At 40.5% G+C, this 16826-nt stretch overlaps 1 protein-coding gene across 1 annotated transcript; it reads right to left on the reverse strand.

The window, feature by feature from the left end:
- Positions 1-876: 876 nt before the first annotated feature.
- LOC148325616 (dihydropyrimidine dehydrogenase [NADP(+)]-like) lies at positions 877-16527 on the reverse strand. Its single transcript, XM_088311444.1, has 25 exons — positions 16261-16527; positions 14316-14426; positions 14107-14189; positions 13854-13941; positions 12588-12749; positions 10823-11019; positions 10437-10518; positions 9054-9141; positions 8575-8682; positions 8331-8500; positions 8018-8228; positions 7188-7372; positions 6754-6969; positions 6493-6657; positions 6324-6392; positions 6158-6241; positions 5922-6042; positions 5661-5780; positions 5194-5336; positions 4561-4615; positions 4351-4472; positions 3378-3527; positions 2728-2790; positions 2522-2599; positions 877-1654 (listed from the first exon to the last, which is right to left on the reverse strand). Exons 1-25 carry the CDS (start codon positions 16288-16290, stop codon positions 1490-1492), a joined length of 3066 nt encoding a protein of 1021 aa, XP_088167570.1. The 5' UTR covers positions 16291-16527; the 3' UTR covers positions 877-1489.
- Positions 16528-16826: the final 299 nt, after the last annotated feature.

Here is a 16826-nt window from a genome sequence, read left to right on the forward strand (position 1 = left end):
CGGCTTGCCTCCCGCTCGCCGCTCCCGCTGCTTCGCCGCCTGCCTGCCTTCCGCACCCCGCCCCCGCTGCCTTGCCACCCGCCCGCCGATCCTCGCTCCAGCAGCCGCATCTGACCAACCGCGCCGCTCTCCTTCCAGCTCCCCTTCCCCGGTTCCAGACTTCGCTGCTCCCCCTCTAACCTTACCAATAAAACCTCTTAACCTCTCCCTGGTTGCTCTTGGGTCCTCTATTCCCTCCACACGGTCCTCCGGACCGTCACAGGTTGGCTATCAAAAACCTTGTGTGGCAGCAGAGGTCCATTGATTTGTATTGCGAGCAGTTATCCACTTAACAAATCTTAGAGCGGACTGTGCCGTTTCGCTCCCTGCTTTAAAAATAAAATATCCGCAAAAGAAACAAGACTTTTAATAAATGTACCTCTAATCTGATTTTTTTTTTTTGTGTGACTGCAACATAATAAAGTTAAATTTTTTTTATGTCTATCGGGCGAAATTAAAAAGTAAACTGAAAAAAAAGATACTTGCTAAATAAATATATATATATATATATATATATATATGTGTAAATTAAATAAAAAAAATAAGTACCCTAATCTATTACTATTTGTATTTTGTTCATTCCCACCATTGCATTTGTGCCATGATTTTTGCAATTGCAAATTCTAATTTTGAAACTTGAAACATTGCCCTTTCAATCATAAACCTTAAATTGTCATCAATTCAAGGTTTATCTAATTACTTGGTCACCTACTACTAAATCTCGTGTTGTCCTTGGGTCTCTAATTTAAAGGCGAAACCCCCCCCCAAAAAAATGTATGATCTTGTAATACAATTTATTTAACTGCTGAAAGTGTTTAGTGGAATAACACAGCCAACCATGAGAAATAGATATTTTATTGACCCTGAAGGAAATCCTGCCACCTGCATATTGTGTTTCAAAGAATATAATTATACATTCTCTTTTCCAAATAAAATACCTCAATTTTCTTCCACAGCTTTCCCAGACAGATTGTTAATTTTGAAACTACACTCACTACAAATTGTGCTAATTATACAATCGCTAACTAGGCCCACAATGTACTGATCACAATAGTTAATGCATGCACAATTTTCAAAATATATGTATGATTGTGTTCTTTTAGGTGATATACTTTAATGGGGTGTCTCAAACTATAGGTTAAAAAATCTAAGCTACATTACAGTATGAATATGTAACAATCACATGAGCCCCATAGCAAACAGTTTTAGTTTACAGAGATAGGACAATAAAAGTATATTTCAGGTTGCTACTTGGAATAAAACAAAACCAAGAAAACATCTTAAGAACATGCAACCTGCAAATGACTTGTATAATGTTCATGTCTGATGATCAAAAGGTAACAAAATTGGTTTCATGTTAATCAAATATAAGCATATATTGGTGTCTGACAGATTTCAACCATTTGATCAGGGGCAAACAAAGTAGGTAAAGTTTTGTCTGACTTTTGCTTCAGCAGACGGGACTAATTGGCACACCCCTCTTGGGTTGATACGGTGTTGTCCTGTTAACCATCTTGATGCAGTCTATGATTGGACAGACACTCAAGCATAGAGTGCATCCAGTACAGCTGTCAGTTACAAATGGAAGATGGGTCTCTGGGTCGAACGTTATAGCCTGTAGAGGCAAAAGGCAAAATGTCATTGAGGTACACGCAGCATCTTAAATGAAATTTGTGAAAATACGCATGGTAAAGGGATATTTCTACAGTCTGAATGTAAGCATCAGGAAGCACGAAAAATAAGTTGTTTCTTCAAAATCGGCCAAGCCAACATTGGTGACATCAATCCATTTTCTACTGCCTACTCTGTTGAGGCTCAAAGATGAGCTGGAACCTGTCTTATCTGACAGCCGGGTTACGTCCTGGACTGGTCACCAGTCAATCGCACTTGCGTCCATCCCAGTGGCTGTGAGCAAGTTACCAAACATGGCTTTGACATTTGGGAGGAAGAAAAAAAATCCACATTAACTATGGGGAGAACATACATTGCGCACTGAAGTGTGTGGGCTGAGGTTGAAACCCAAACCCCACTGCGCTGCCCACTTCAGCCACAGGTTCAAGGCACACAGCTACGGTGAGAGTCAGGGGAAAGTAGAAGAATAATCTCAAAATATAAATGTATGTACACCTATGAACAATTATCTTAACCAAAGAGGCATCTTTTGGATCGTGAAAGGACGCAGAAGTAGCTGAAAACAAAAACAAAAAAAAACCCATACAATTTAACTGACTGCTTTCATTGTCTTTGTTGTTAAATTATTTTACTCTTTTTAAAGCGCTTTGTTACAGATGCAACTGTCATGAAATGCGCCATACAAATAGAGTTGCATTGTATTGTACTCAGAGCTGTTTGTAAGAGTTCCTAACCACTCTCCTACTATGGTGCCAATTAAAAAACAGGATCCAGATAAACCAGTATGGCAACGAGGGCTGATATACACCTGACTTTGAATGACACAGCAAGCATCATAGCACAGAACTACCTGATAGCCAGAGTCGTTGCAGGTCATGTAACATTTCCCACAGTTGATACACATCTCCTCATCTATCAGAGCCTGAACCTGATAAGTAGAACAAATGAAATATTATAATTAGACCAACAATTTAAGAGAATAGTTTCATTTTTCCCTAAATGCAGTACCATTACATGTAGCACTCCTGCTTTAGTGAGCGATACATTAATTATTACCTGTTCCATGTTGTTAAGCTCTTGATAGGCTCCGATGTGGCGCAACGCTCTTGCTATCACATCCTGCAAATAAGAGCCAGAAAATAAACATACACACAAACAAAACCTTCCATTGAAGGGGAACGTTCATGAAGCTGTGTATTGCTTCTACCAGAGATGGGCATTCCGTCCCAGAGACGAAACAGTCTGTCTGTTCGCCACTCCAGGACGGATGCCCATTTTATGGACGGAGGCCGAAGGATGAGATTTTTTTATTTTTATTTTAAAGGACGGACCAAGCAAGGGCGAAAGTTTAGTCCGTCCCTTTAATCGTTCCTAACCGGGTTATGTACCCACTGACGCCCATCTCACTGACAGAAACACAACCAGCCTGTCTTGCGTATGTAATCCGCCAACGCGCTGGTCTATTGGAGGGAGAGCCCAGCCCCCAAGATGCTTGAGGCATTTCTATAAATAAACTATTTATCACTGAGGCGCTCATGAGGGCGATTATTTTTCTGAATAACGACAAAAATGTAATGACGGAAGGGTGCCTAGGTCACAGACAAAGGACAGACCAGAAAAATAGGGTAAAGTTCCCATCTCTGGGTTTTACATTTTAATGGAATAAACAAGACCGTATACTGTAAGTATGAGTCCGTGCACTGCACCTTGACAGCTGGAACATCTTTTTTAGGTGCGTTCATGTTGGCGACAGTGGCTTCCATCACATCTGCACCACCAGCTTCCCTGAGCTGTTTCTTATACTGTGCAATGACTTCAGTCCTCTTCTGAAGGTATGGTCCAAAACTCGGGAGACTCTACTCACACACACACACGCGCACACGCACACGTACACGCACACGCACACACGCATTCAAAGCAATGAAAGACCAAATACAACACGACCATTTTTTCATTTCATTCTCTCAGTATCAACATTTTAAGATTTTGAACAGGAATGAGAACTGAATTCACCTTTTTTACATCCAAAGTTTAGGTTCATTGGACAAACGCAGTAATTGATCAAATACTTGTACATTAAACAACTAAACATCCTAATAAACAGCTAATAATGCTCTAATATAATATATTGTTCCTTGGCAGTAACAGTAAATTCGTATTTAGATAAGAATAAATCAGGCACTTCTGCAGTTGTTGGGAAATGCGCTATAAAAATAAAGTTGTATTGTATTTCATATTGTATAAATAGTAGTGTATTAACCATTATGTGTGTACATTTATTTGCACTTGTGGCACACCTTTAATACCATGCATATATGTATTTTGTTTATGTTGTTTATGTTGTTCATATTGCATCAAGTATTATTGTTGTATTGCACTGGAGAGGGGAGCCCTCTAATCTCGTTGCACACTTGAGTACAATGACAATAAAGGGATTTCTATTCTATTCTATTCTATTCTACATAATTTATTTTGGATGCTGTAAAAAAATTACATAGAGCTAAAAAGACTATTTAAAGAGGTTTGTGTGTTTTTTTTTTAGCCAGTTAACACCCATGCTTGGCACTGTACAGTGTTGCATCTTATGCAGTGTTGCATGAGCAGAGGGGTCAAATTGAGAAATTGTCTATGGATCACTATTTAAGTACCATTGCCAGTACCAGATTTATTATATAGTACCTGTCCGACCAAGTCTTCCAATCTCGGAATGGGCTTTCCCTTCTGGTGTCTCTCTGTTGGAGGAGACTGCCCATCCCAGTCCTTCATGTCAAGGCTCTTCAAATAGAGCAAGGTCTTTAAACCTATGCATACACAAAACACTCACGATGAAGGATTCCCAAATCAGTCAATTTATTGACGCAGTACGAATACAGATATATAGCTACATACCCACACAGTAGTCCTCAATCAAAGTGAAGTCTTGGTTCTGAACAGCACTGCACACCTGTGTATAAACTTATTTTGGTCAAACAAACCATATAATTTGGATACTTAATGAATTGAAATGAATATCATGTGCCTAACTGTAAGGTACGGTCGTAAAATGTGACTTATTGTACCCAAATAGGAAATAAAGGCGTAACAATATTGGAATGGTTCTATCCAACCATCCATTATTGGAGCCACTTCTCCTCAAGGGGTCATGGACATGCTGGAGCCTATCCCAGTTGTCTTTGGCCAGAAGGTGGTGTACACCCTGAAGTGGTTGTCAGCCAATCGCAGGGTACACAAAGACGAACAACCACCGCCGATCACAAGCACACAGAGGGACAATTTAGAGTGTTCAATTAACCTACCAAGCATGTTTTAGGAATTTGGTAGGAAACCGGGATACCCGGGGGAAACCCAACTCCAAACTCCATACAGGAAGGACAGAGCCCAGAATCGAACCTTGGAGCTCTGCTCTATGAGGCCAATATGCTAACCAGTCGGCCACTGTGCTGCCCAGAATGGTTATAAGTAATTAAAATTTATGAAAAATTAAACAAATTGGCACAAACATTTTCCCAATGGTATTGTCACCTGTAACACTGAGGCACCAGCATGAAGAAACTGCAAACCGGTTTCCGCTGAGTCAATTCCCCCAGTGGCCAAAACTGGAAAACCAGGAAGTGCCCCGGTGATGGCTGATACAGCTCTGAGAGTAATTGGTCTGATGGCATTACCTGCACAAATGATAATACGAACACACGTGCCAATAATTCAATCATTTCTATATATAGTTATTAAAAAAAAAGGTTTCGCTTTATTATGGCCCAATGATGAATGACATTTTAATTATATAGATCTTGGAAATTTGAGGCTGATCCAGTAAAGAAACTGACTGAATTTGAATTCTAAATTTATTCCTGCTATTCTAACTTTGGCTTGGCTCATGAATTCAACATGGGTTTTTGAAATTGCATTGTTAAAAATATGTCAGGTGCCTTTAAGTGCAAACTAAAACATGTGACACGTTTGTTGGTACGTATACTATTTTGGGTCTTTACCTGACACCCCTCCATATGTGGTGCGTTTTCCAGCTCCAACACCTGGCCAGGGTGAGCCATCTGCCTTCAGGCCCATCATACCTGAAACTGTGTTTGTGGCTGTAACTCCATCAGCTCCACCTGAATCATACATTTGTTGTATATTAGCATTTGATATTGATAGTATTTGAGTTATGGAGCCTAAAATGATGCAGCCATATACAGAACTCAACACAGTCATACAACAAGGATTGGAATTGGAATATGAAAATATTTGTATACCTTCTTGGGCAGCCTTGGCAATATCGACAATGTTGGTGACATTTGGAGTCAATTTGGCAAAGAATGGGATTGAAGAAGCAGCTCGCACCCAGCGACAAATGTTACGCACCAGCACAGGGTCCTAAAATGTAATATACACTGTAAATGAACAACCTTTCCCAAAAAGGACACTTTCCTTACGGTATGTGTGTGTATGTGCATGTGTGTAAGAGATGAGAGAGAGCTAGCAAGTGTACCTGGCCACAGGCCAGCCCCATGCCTCTCTCACCCATCCCATGAGGACAGGACAGGTTTAACTCCAAAGCATCAGCACCTGATTTCTGAGGAGATATAGCCTACATGTCAGTTTTATCATCAAAACAACACATGCGGAACATGTGTATAACACCTGAGTCAGCTTACCACAGCCATCTGAGTGAGTTCTGTCCAGTCTTCCTGGTTGTAACCACACATGATACTGGAGATCACAACCTGATTGACAGACAAACAAAGGATGTTTTCCCTTAATCTATTGCAATAGGAGAGTACAAAGCTCGAAACTGAAATGCAATAAGCAGTATTCAAAACTTGCATTTTTCGGAAAGTCTTTCTTAAGTTCAGCCACTGACTGACACCAGTAGGCTGCTGTCTTTTCACTGATCAGCTCAATGTTGAGGAATGATCCCTGACCTGGTCCAAAGACATGACCAGAGGTCGTACCACGTACAATACGAGGAGAAACATTTGTAACCAGGTCCTGCAGAGACAGAGGAACATAATCATCAACTTACTGCAACAGCTCTCCGCATAATACATTGCACAATTCAGCATTGTGAAGCAAATACGCATTTACCTTATCTAATCCAAATGTCTTGGTCAACGCAAAACCCCATCCTTGTTCGAAAGCTCTTCGGATCATGGCTGCGCTGGTGGTGGGAGGGGCAGAGGCCAAGCCGAATGGGTTTGGAAACTTGATTCCACAAACGTTGACACTGATGTCCACCTGATCAATAGCGCTGTAGAACAGTGGCATCTTTGGAACTGTTTCCACTGTCTGGCCAAAAAGGGACTGTAGAATTAAAACAGATGGGCGCTTAAAAAAGAAAAATAACATTAAAACAAATCTAAAGACAATTATCATGTTAGATCAGCCCATAGCTTTAGACTTTTCCAAAGTAATTCATATGGCACGTAACAGTTTAAATGGCCACAAGTGCAATTCCTGTGAGTTACTGATTATTCAGTGAAAATCTGTTAGGTGATGTATAAATGTAAAAATGTATAAACCTGTATGTATCTATGAACATGCCATGAGGCCTGTTTGCCATCATTCACTGATTCCACTGTGGTGTTTGCCACTCCAGCAATGTCTCCTCCGGCAAACACCCAAGGCTCACTGGTTTGCATGGTTTCTGGGTTAACCTCAGGAGTACCCCAACGGCTCATCTTGACTGGAGACATAGCCTCACTCACTGCACGCAGAATAAAAATGCAACAAATACATAAAGGTCCAATTAAAAAAAAGAATAAAATCTGAATCATGTAGGAACAGTTTAGGGGAGAGGTCCTCAATCCTGTTCCTCGAGAGCCGGTGTCCTGCCTATTTTCCATCTCTCCATGCTGCAACACACCTGATTTGGCACTCAAGGAATGAAGACCCCTGGCTTAGGGGATCATATTGTGAAGGCATTACAGCAAGGATTGGCAAGTGGCCAGTGCATCACACTCAGAGTGGCCCTTGATTAATTTTTGAAGATGAAAATGTTTACAGTAGAGCAGCAGTTTTGAATGGTAATAACAGTGTTCACCACAAGACATGACTTAAGAATGCTTAAGGTGTTTTCGAAGGATTTTAGTACAGATGTCATTTGTACATGCAACTTATTACATAAGTGCCAATGTTGATGTCAATATGTCCTTTTAAGACAGTCTTCTGTATATTGTTTCCTTATACAACAGACATGCACACATTTTGTCCTTATTTCAAATGGCATTCATGCCATACATCTGCTTCGGAAGTGCGTGGGCCTATGTGACCACCCTGTAGCGCTGACAAAAAAAAAATATGGCCCCCTCCATCGTTAAAGTTGCCCATCCCTGCATTAGAGACTGATTACCTGCTGGCTCACTGAGCATGGAACCAAAAGCACTAATGATGTAATCTGCCTTCAATCGCACAAGTTGGTCTTCATCTTCCAACCAATTTCCATCCTCGGCCTGCTCAGTACGACAAAACTGTAATCCAGCGATGCGCCCATTCTTCATGATGACCTCTCGGGGAGAGAGGAATGGGAGGAACTCACACTGCTCTTCCTTAGCCAACTCCATCTGATCAAAAACAGCCATTAATTAATAAATGAATAATTCTCTCTCTCTCACACTCTCTCTCTCTCTGTGCATCCACATCCAATCCCCCATGAACATCCATACCTCCTCAGGGACAGCCCTAATGTTGGTGAATCCCTTCCTGAAGCAGACAAACACTTTTCTGGCTCCACAGCGGAGGGCAGAGGTTGCACAGTCAAAGGCAGTGTCCCCGGCACCCAGGACAATCACCACTCCTCGTAACTCTGGGAGGGAGGAGCGACACTGGCACATCCCTGGAGGGAGAAAGACAGTGTGATGGGATACTAGCGGGCGTAGTGAGTGGGTCGACGTGTGCATACTGCAAAACCTTTCTTGCTTGCTGTGGCCACCATGGGGAGAAAATCTTTGGATGTGAAGAAGCCTTGATCCATGGATAAACCCTGGAAAATTTTTGCTCTGTTGGCCTGAGGGAGACCTAAAATTACACATAAACCCATAAGTATATTTGTTTACTTTACTGGTGATCCAGAGAGCATTAAAAAGTTCCATTGTGTTTCTAAGCCATCTCTCATATTTACTATCTGAAACAATGCATAAGTCAACCGCAAAAAAATCTCTTGACAATATTATTTCACGATGGCCTCACAGTGCAGAGGTCGTGGGATCGATTCTGACTGAGGTTCGATTCGGTTTGTTTCAAGTCAAAGGTCTTGAATATTCCTTGCCTTAAAAAGCCTGACTTAAAGCAACACACCAATTCCACCCTTTGAAAAATACATTAATGTTCAATAGCCTGAAGATCTGGATTTTTTTTTTCCTGGCTTGTTTAAATTGAAAAGGACTCACCAATTCCAATGAAGATTGCCTTGAATCCGTCTTCTTTTAGAGAAGTCAGAGTCATTCCGTTCATACCAAGACCCTTCTCACACACTACCTGGTATGGATGATACAGAAACACCTCTTAGGAAGCAACGTGTAGGAAAGGACTTAGGTTAGTATATAAATGATAATATATATTTTAAAAACCTATTACTTACTGTTTTTCTATTTTGTGTGTTTCTATACAAGAATGATACAAGTCATTAAAAACGACCACAACATCGGGAAGTAACATTGTGTTAAGTGACTTTTTAAAGGGGAAGTCAAGTCCAAAATGTTCTTTGCGCCCACACTAGTCTGAACACCACGTTCAAATTAGCATTGCATTTGTGGGATATGAATTTTGCAGCACAATCCACCTGTTTTTATCCAGGTTGGTGGTCATTTTGCCACTTGCTCTCGACTGAAAATGACATCACAATTCCTAATGCTCGGTTCACACCAAGTCCGTTGTGAGTGTTTCTAGCGGCGCCATTCAATTAACGTCAATGTAGTTTGAATGGGCGGTTGCGTCTGCAGCGGTGCGTCTAATGCGTGTCGAGCGGTGGACCGCTGAGCGAAGCACAAAAAATCTGCCCATTCACCAAGCAGTAAAAAATTGAACTTTTTTCCCACTTTGTCTCGCAGCAGCCAATCAGCTTCGGGACGTACTACCACATAGCGTCCTGTACACTAGACGGGTTTTGTGTAGAAATTTGAGAACTATGAAGGGGAAATAAACGCCGTCTGTGGTCACCTGGAGTGCTACAACACGGAAGTCGGCATTCAGCACCTAGTAAGTGTAATTACTAATTGGATTTACAGCTGTTGAACTGTACCAAGGTAGCAACGGTGTTTTAGTATTAATCAAAGTATTTAGCATATCGCCCGGCCACTTGATTGCCGTGTTCCGCAAAAAGTGAAAGTGCTTGTGCCTGTTCGCTGAGTTTGGTCATGTGACATTCACGAGCTGAGCTTTGAATGACTGTTGTGTCATTTTCAGTTGACAGCAAGTGACAAAATGGCTCCCCCCTGTCTCAGATGGATCGAAACAGGTGGTTTGGGATGCCTAATTTGTTTTCCACCAACGCAATATTTAAATTGTAGACATCTGGGGCTACATAGAACAGGTAGTAAAAAATTGTTTTGACTGGACTTCCCCTTCAATATTCCAGATTAATTTTAAGAAGTCCTGAGTAAGCTGTTTTTGTTGTCTTTTTTTTTTTCTTTTTTCGTATCAGTCAAAAATGTTCACATAACTTTGACTTTAACTTTTACTCATGTTTAAGCCTGGTGGAGGTCTGCACTCTCCAAATAATCTTTACTTGCTATGCTCATGAACACCATAAAGTAAGTTAGCGGAGCTCATACCTTGACTCCCAGGTCCTTCATCAAGTCTATCTCAAACTGGACAACCTCATAAGGAAGACGGAACTGGGGAATTTCTGCTGTGCTGCATGAAAGCACAAAGGTAATGCTTTTCCGTTAGGTTGTTGATAAATTTTCTGTAATCTGATTGAGCGAATACAAAGATAAGGATGTTTTGTTTTTTTTCAAAATGTGTGCTTTGTTTTGGCAAACATGCTTCATTCACACATGTGAAATGATAAAAGCTAGCTTGTAGCTATGAGTATCATATTATGCACGCTGTTTCAACAAATACTCAGAGAGCAAGACATATGACAAACTGTGTTGTTCAATAGCAGTACTATGCAACTTTATACAAGAGATAATAAATATTTGATGAATGATGATACCTTAGCCCTCCGGTGTATTTCTGTTTCTCAAATATGGTAATGTTGTCATATCCGAGGCGGCCAAGAAAAGAGGCACAGCTAATAGAAGCCGGGCCACACCCAATTAGAGCAATGGGCACATGGTAAGACTGCGGCATCTCATCAGGTGGTGGTAGCTCAGGATTTCGGATCTGAGGGATGCCCATCTTGCTAAACACCTGTGGAGATACACATACATCGCATTTCAAGTTTTCTCACTAGGTTGGTGGATTGCCTCAAAAACACCATTGAAATTCTCAATGCACAATGGCAAACAAAGAACAATTGTGGTTGATATTTTGAGTCACGGGAGTTTAGTTTAAACAAATTAGTGAAGACTAAACTACCACACTAAGGGAGTCTGAGGCTTTAAAAAGACAACTTTGTGTGTAAAATGTGGATATCTCTATGGGCATTTAAGGCTGTTTTTAAGACTCCTCTTGGCCACTTTGAGTACTGGTACCTGGTTTTGCCTTTTGGGCTCACAAATGTACAAGCTGTTTTTCAGGCTCTCATAAATGATGTCGTACAGGATATGTGCAACCAGTTTGTTTGTTTATCTTGATATCATCCTCTTTATCTAGCTACCTGTCATCAAGTTACCGCCCACAAACCAACGGCCAGACGGAGCGGGATAATCAAGACCCAGAGGCCGTTCTTCATTGAGTCCTCTCGAAACACAGTTTTTCTTGTCCACACACCTTCCCTGGATCAAATATGCCCAAAAACTTCCCGGTTTGCTCAGCCACTGGTATGTCTCCATTCATGGTGTCAATACATTTCCCAGCTCAGAAGATGGACATTGCAGTATCTTCTATGTAGAGCAGGTGTGGGCAAACTGCGGCCCGGGGGCCACATGCGGCCCGTGAAACGTTTGAATCCGGCCTGCCGAATTTGAAAAAAAATTAAATGAATAAACCTTGTTAATGTTTTATTTTCTAAATATTGTGTATAAAAGACATCTATCTTGTTCTAATGCTTTTGTGCACTTTCAATTCAAATTAAATGTATTTTTTTTCTCCATCCACTCCATCCATCTGCTCCTGGTCCGGCCCCTCTATCAAATTTTAGAACCCATTGTGGCCCACCAATCAAAAAGTTTGCCCACCCCTGGTGTAGAGGCATCCCCGTCAAGCCGCAGAGTCTGGTGTGAAACCTGCGCAGTGGCTCAGTATTGAAGGTTGGTAGACCGTCACCGCACACCAGCCCCGGACTACCAGCCTGGCCAGGTGGTTTGGTTTCCCCTGTGACCTCCCTCTCCAGGTGTAATCCATAAAACTTCCACCAGGATACATTGGCCTTTATGTCATTTAACGCATCATTAACCCCAGTGTGGTTAAACTCAAGCTTCCTCTCTCCATAACTTTCCATTCGGCTTTCTATGTGTCACTTCTCAAGACAGTTTCCTGCCTTTTGGTTTTCTGGTATTTATTTATTATTATTACTGCCTGCCTTTTGGGGTCCACACTTAACAAATATTGCAATATTCAATACCCATATAGAGCAGCCCTTACAGTATGTATATGGCCCTCAGTGTTGATCATGCAATGGTAAAATCCAGTGTCACAGAGCAATTGAATTATACTTTTAATATTGTTGCAAAGACATGAAACTGCATTGCTCACTTGTGTTGCTAAATCAGGCAGCAAAATATTTGTGTCAAATGTTATGGCCTTCCATTGCAGCGTGTATGTGTGTATTTTTCATTTCTTTCTTTCTTTTCTTTTTTTTTTTTTGTTTATTGTACCTCGGTAGCAAACTGCTGCAACCCTCCGATGTTAATTGGACCTTCCTCTGAGGCATACAGGTTGCAGCCCCCAACACACAGCTCTGATGTGGGACAGACCATGCCACAGGTCAGACCAAGAGGGTTGTCAGACAGGATGGCCCGCGCTGCTCCATAGTAGTTCTGACAAGTAGGAAGACATACAGTAAATACGCACATTAAAAAACTTCACAATTATCTGACTCTTGTGTACAGTGGTGGGGACTTTTTAAGTTTGTCCACTGACAATAACACATAAAGGTTCTAAGTTCACTTGTGTTGGATCAAAGAAAGTATAGTATTTGGTCCCAAACAAAGCCATTGGCCCTGATCTGTCCTGAGACAAAGCAAATAGTCCTCATTTCAGCTGGTTATGTACAGAAATATGACATAAAAAAATGTTTTGAACGTAGAATTTTCTACAAAATCCGCAGGAGATCAAATAATTATTACCCCCAATGTATTTCAGTTGGCATTAACGGTGTGAGTGGATTCTGACTGAACTCTAGTCATCCCCAGCGTCAGTCTAACACAAGGTGCAATCTAAATTTGCGCAGATTGAAGCCAGACCAGGTTTTGGTAGGTTGACAGATGCACATAGCTTGTACAATTAAAAACAGATGAGTTGCGCCATTGTGGGAATGAACGCAGCCCATTTGATTCACCACAAATCAAAGTGGCTCCTCTCATTCCCTTTAAAATTGTTGCGTGAGCGGTGCACAGTCTTTGACATGGCAGAAGGAGAAACTTATGAGACCAAGTGTGTCTAAGGTACGGCAAGCAGACCTCTAGGGACAGTAAAGTTGGCCATGGAGATCACACACCTGTGAAGAGTGCAATCGGAGACCGCATTCCAACTCTATCATTCATGTTGTTGTGTCATCCCCACAGCTGTTTCACTGACCAGGTGTGTGATTTTTATAAATATAACAAAGATAAACAATATCTAAAAATATAAAAAATAATGTGTTCAATAAATAGAGTTGTACAGAGATTTCTATAGGGTTTGATCCCCACTGTTGCATTTCGGAATGAAATTTGATGACATCCACCAGACGTGTGTGCCTGCGCCCCACTCAAATTCACCAAAATGATGTAAGACAATATGTGGCAATAATTAGACTCAGAATGCAGCAGGTGTAAATTTTGGACTACTTTCAGCAAACAAAGGATGTCAAATTACCCAAAGAGGCAAAACGAGACTTGCAATGGTACAAAAATCAAGAGACTGCAGAGTGTTTGCAGTACCTTATTAGAGATGCTTGTAATAAATGACTTGATGTCCAAGTTAGTGGGACAACTCTTCTGACAGGGAGCATCCGCACATTTGAGACACCTAAATCACACAATTGACACAGTTCATCTGGCCTATTGAAGTGCTGAGTTAGTCAAAGCTTTTTGGAGATCACATGGAGGGAAACATATCCTGTACTGTTACAAGTCACATTCATTATTGTCATTTATAACACATGGTCGATGACAGGACTCATTTTATTCTCACCTAAGAGCTTCTCGAAGAGCTCCACGCTCACTCAGGGTTGTGTGTTTTATATCATCAAAGTTGTTCTCTAACTTCACGCAGGACTGGGGGAAAAAGATCAAATTACTCAAGAGAAATTAAAGTCACCACATAAAAGCCATTTTGAGTGGTGATGTATCAGATTAATTGGTGAAACGACATTACATAAAGTCAAGCAGAGAAAGACATACATCACACCCTCTGTCAGGATTACGCTTCCAGTGTTTCTTTTCTTTCTTCTTGTTTGCCGTGGACATGATCTGAGCGTGAGTCTTGACCCTTGGATTCAGAGCCAAGATGCTCTAAAAAGCACATGTCAGTCAGTCAAAAGGAAACAATCATTCACCTCAGCTCATAGAGAAAGTCTGTTAATCAGACATGTTTATTTTGCTGGTCACCGACATTTACACTCAGATACTACAACATCTCCCACAGCATCTACAAAGTATCTGGTGTCGTTCAAAATGTAACATTTTAGTTCTGCATTGTATATTTTTACCAATGTACCTGTTATCTCTATTTATGGCAAAACACTGACATTATGGAACATTCTGAGAAGTTTGTTTGTTTGACTAGTTGGGGTCAAGTAGATAAGATATTGAAGAGCTCTCAGGTCATTGTACTGAGGTTTTGTGCCCGGGTGAGGGTATAGGGTGGAAAAAAGTCAGGAATTCTATACCGCAATAACATCTGCTAGGAAAACTAACTTTCTTACATGGTAAAAAAAGGTGTATAGAGTAGAAGAAAAAAATAATTTACAATCACATTAGCTCAATCATTCAATTTTAAATTGTTTATACTATGTATTTGAAAAAATGGTGAGTCAAGGCTTTCTGTACAAGGTCATAAGACAAATAGCTAAGGATTTTATTTTTTGGTTTTGGGGTGACCTGCAGCCCTGTTACCCACTCGAATAGATTTACTAATCCGCTGAGCAGCAGGTGAATCCCATCTCCCCAATCAGTAAAAAAACAAGAACAACTTGTTCACAAATTAGACCTTGACACGAAGCAGAAAGTGGAGGAAAACATTTTTGTCCCTGAAATTGTTTTTATTCTCCACAGTGATATGACAAAAAATGTTGATACTATTTTAGCTGTAAATCTTTTTGTCTTTATATCTAGAAAAGTTCAGTAGCAGTAGTGGTTGTTGCTTTTTCAACACTTTTTCAACAACTACACTTCTAATGCTGTATATCCTCATCACACCTTCTTTTTTTGCATGTGAAAAGTTAGTTTTAGTATATGCTGCGTCCACTAAAAAATGACCAGCGGGCCACACATGGCCCACAGGCCATAGTTTGGACACTCCGTCCTGAAGTTATGGAGTGAAAAGAGACTTTGAATTACTTCTTTTTAAACAACTGAGCATATATCGGAATGGAGAAAATATTTTAAGTTAATGTTTTATCGTGCGTTCTGTAAAGTGCTGTGTTACTACAGTCTGCTGCAGCTGATGTGAAAACTATAAAACTATATAAATAAAGCTGAGTTGAGTACTTAGTCAATTTTCTTTTTTAGGGTGTATTTCTGTTATTTTAATAAATAATTGAGAAATCATACAATGTTTTTGAATAATTGCTGAGTATGTACGTGGACATATCTGCATAATGAAATAGAAAGTGGCAGCAATTTGAGGAAATAGTTTACAGTAAATGACACTGAAAGGGTCAGATGAGGTAGCTTCGCACATCTTGGATTCTTCAACAACTGCTTTCATAATACTGCTGTAGCCAGTCATGCGACTTGACATATTTGCCAAGTTTTTTCAGTTCACAATCATAGAAGACACTGTTTGTCTTAAAATACACATTTCTTTTCCACTTTAAGCTTTTCACAACATTGCTACACACATTTTTGGTGAATATAGAAAAGTAAAACTGGTTCCACCTCAGTAGATTGGGGGTAGTTACTTTTCCATAAAACATTTTACGCATATGCATGTAGTTTGGAAATGGTCACGCAACTTGTGAGATTGAGAACAATAATTTTACACGTTACAGACTGAGCACAATGCTGCATTCTTCTTTAAGACAGACATATTTTGCTTAATTCCTGTCCCTAGTTGTGTTGTCGATTGTACAAGGCTGCGGATGCTTAATTTATTAGTCACGTCATAACAGACAGAAAAAGTTACCTCAATATCTGGAAGATCTTTACTTAGCATGACGGCTCCTTTCTCGTAGTCAGCAGCACCAAAGATTTCTCAAGATTCTGCAAAGTGGAGCGCTCCCTTAACTTTATCAGCGTCCTGTTACGCAATAGTCATCAGATGCCCTTTCTCCACGAAATTTGGCGATTTGGATTACCGTATAGAATTTATTGGACCCTTCAGAGCTCAAAGTTTAGCACCGCTGTGAAATGACCAGATTCAAATGTGCACTGCACCAAGGCTCAGGGTTGATTAAACAATAACCGCAACCGACTGTCTGTTCCAAACTCCACCTCCACTGAGATCTTTATCTTTTTATATTTTACCATTGTTTTTGGCTCACTCTCAAATATTAAAATAACCATTTGAACCAGAAGCAACATCTAGTTTATATATACTGTACAGTAATACGCAATAACGTATTAGGATTAAACTCTCAAATACATTTGGAAAACGTGTTAAAGTCTGTCGGGACATAGATTACATTTTTGGTGATGATTCCTTAAGGAATGTTTGGAGCAAACACACCACTTATCCACAATAAGAACACC

The sequence above is a fragment of the Idiotropiscis lumnitzeri genome, chromosome 12 (assembly GCF_059441095.1).
Source record: "Idiotropiscis lumnitzeri isolate Australia: NSW breed Sydney's pygmy pipehorse chromosome 12, RoL_Ilum_1.0, whole genome shotgun sequence".
NCBI lineage: Eukaryota > Metazoa > Chordata > Actinopteri > Syngnathiformes > Syngnathidae > Idiotropiscis > Idiotropiscis lumnitzeri.

What these genes read in the sequence shown, in the direction of transcription:
- LOC148325616 (XM_088311444.1), bottom strand. Translation starts at nt 16,290, where the DNA reads ATGCTAAGTAAAGATCTTCCAGATATTGAG. An exon ending in GCTCTTCGAGAAGCTCTTAG is followed by an intron (nt 13,942 to 14,106) that starts GTGAGAATAAAA and finishes TGTGTGATTTAG; the next exon opens with GTGTCTCAAATGTGCGGATG. An exon ending in CACATATGGAGGGGTGTCAG is followed by an intron (nt 5,337 to 5,660) that starts GTAAAGACCCAA and finishes TCATTTGTGCAG; the next exon opens with GTAATGCCATCAGACCAATT.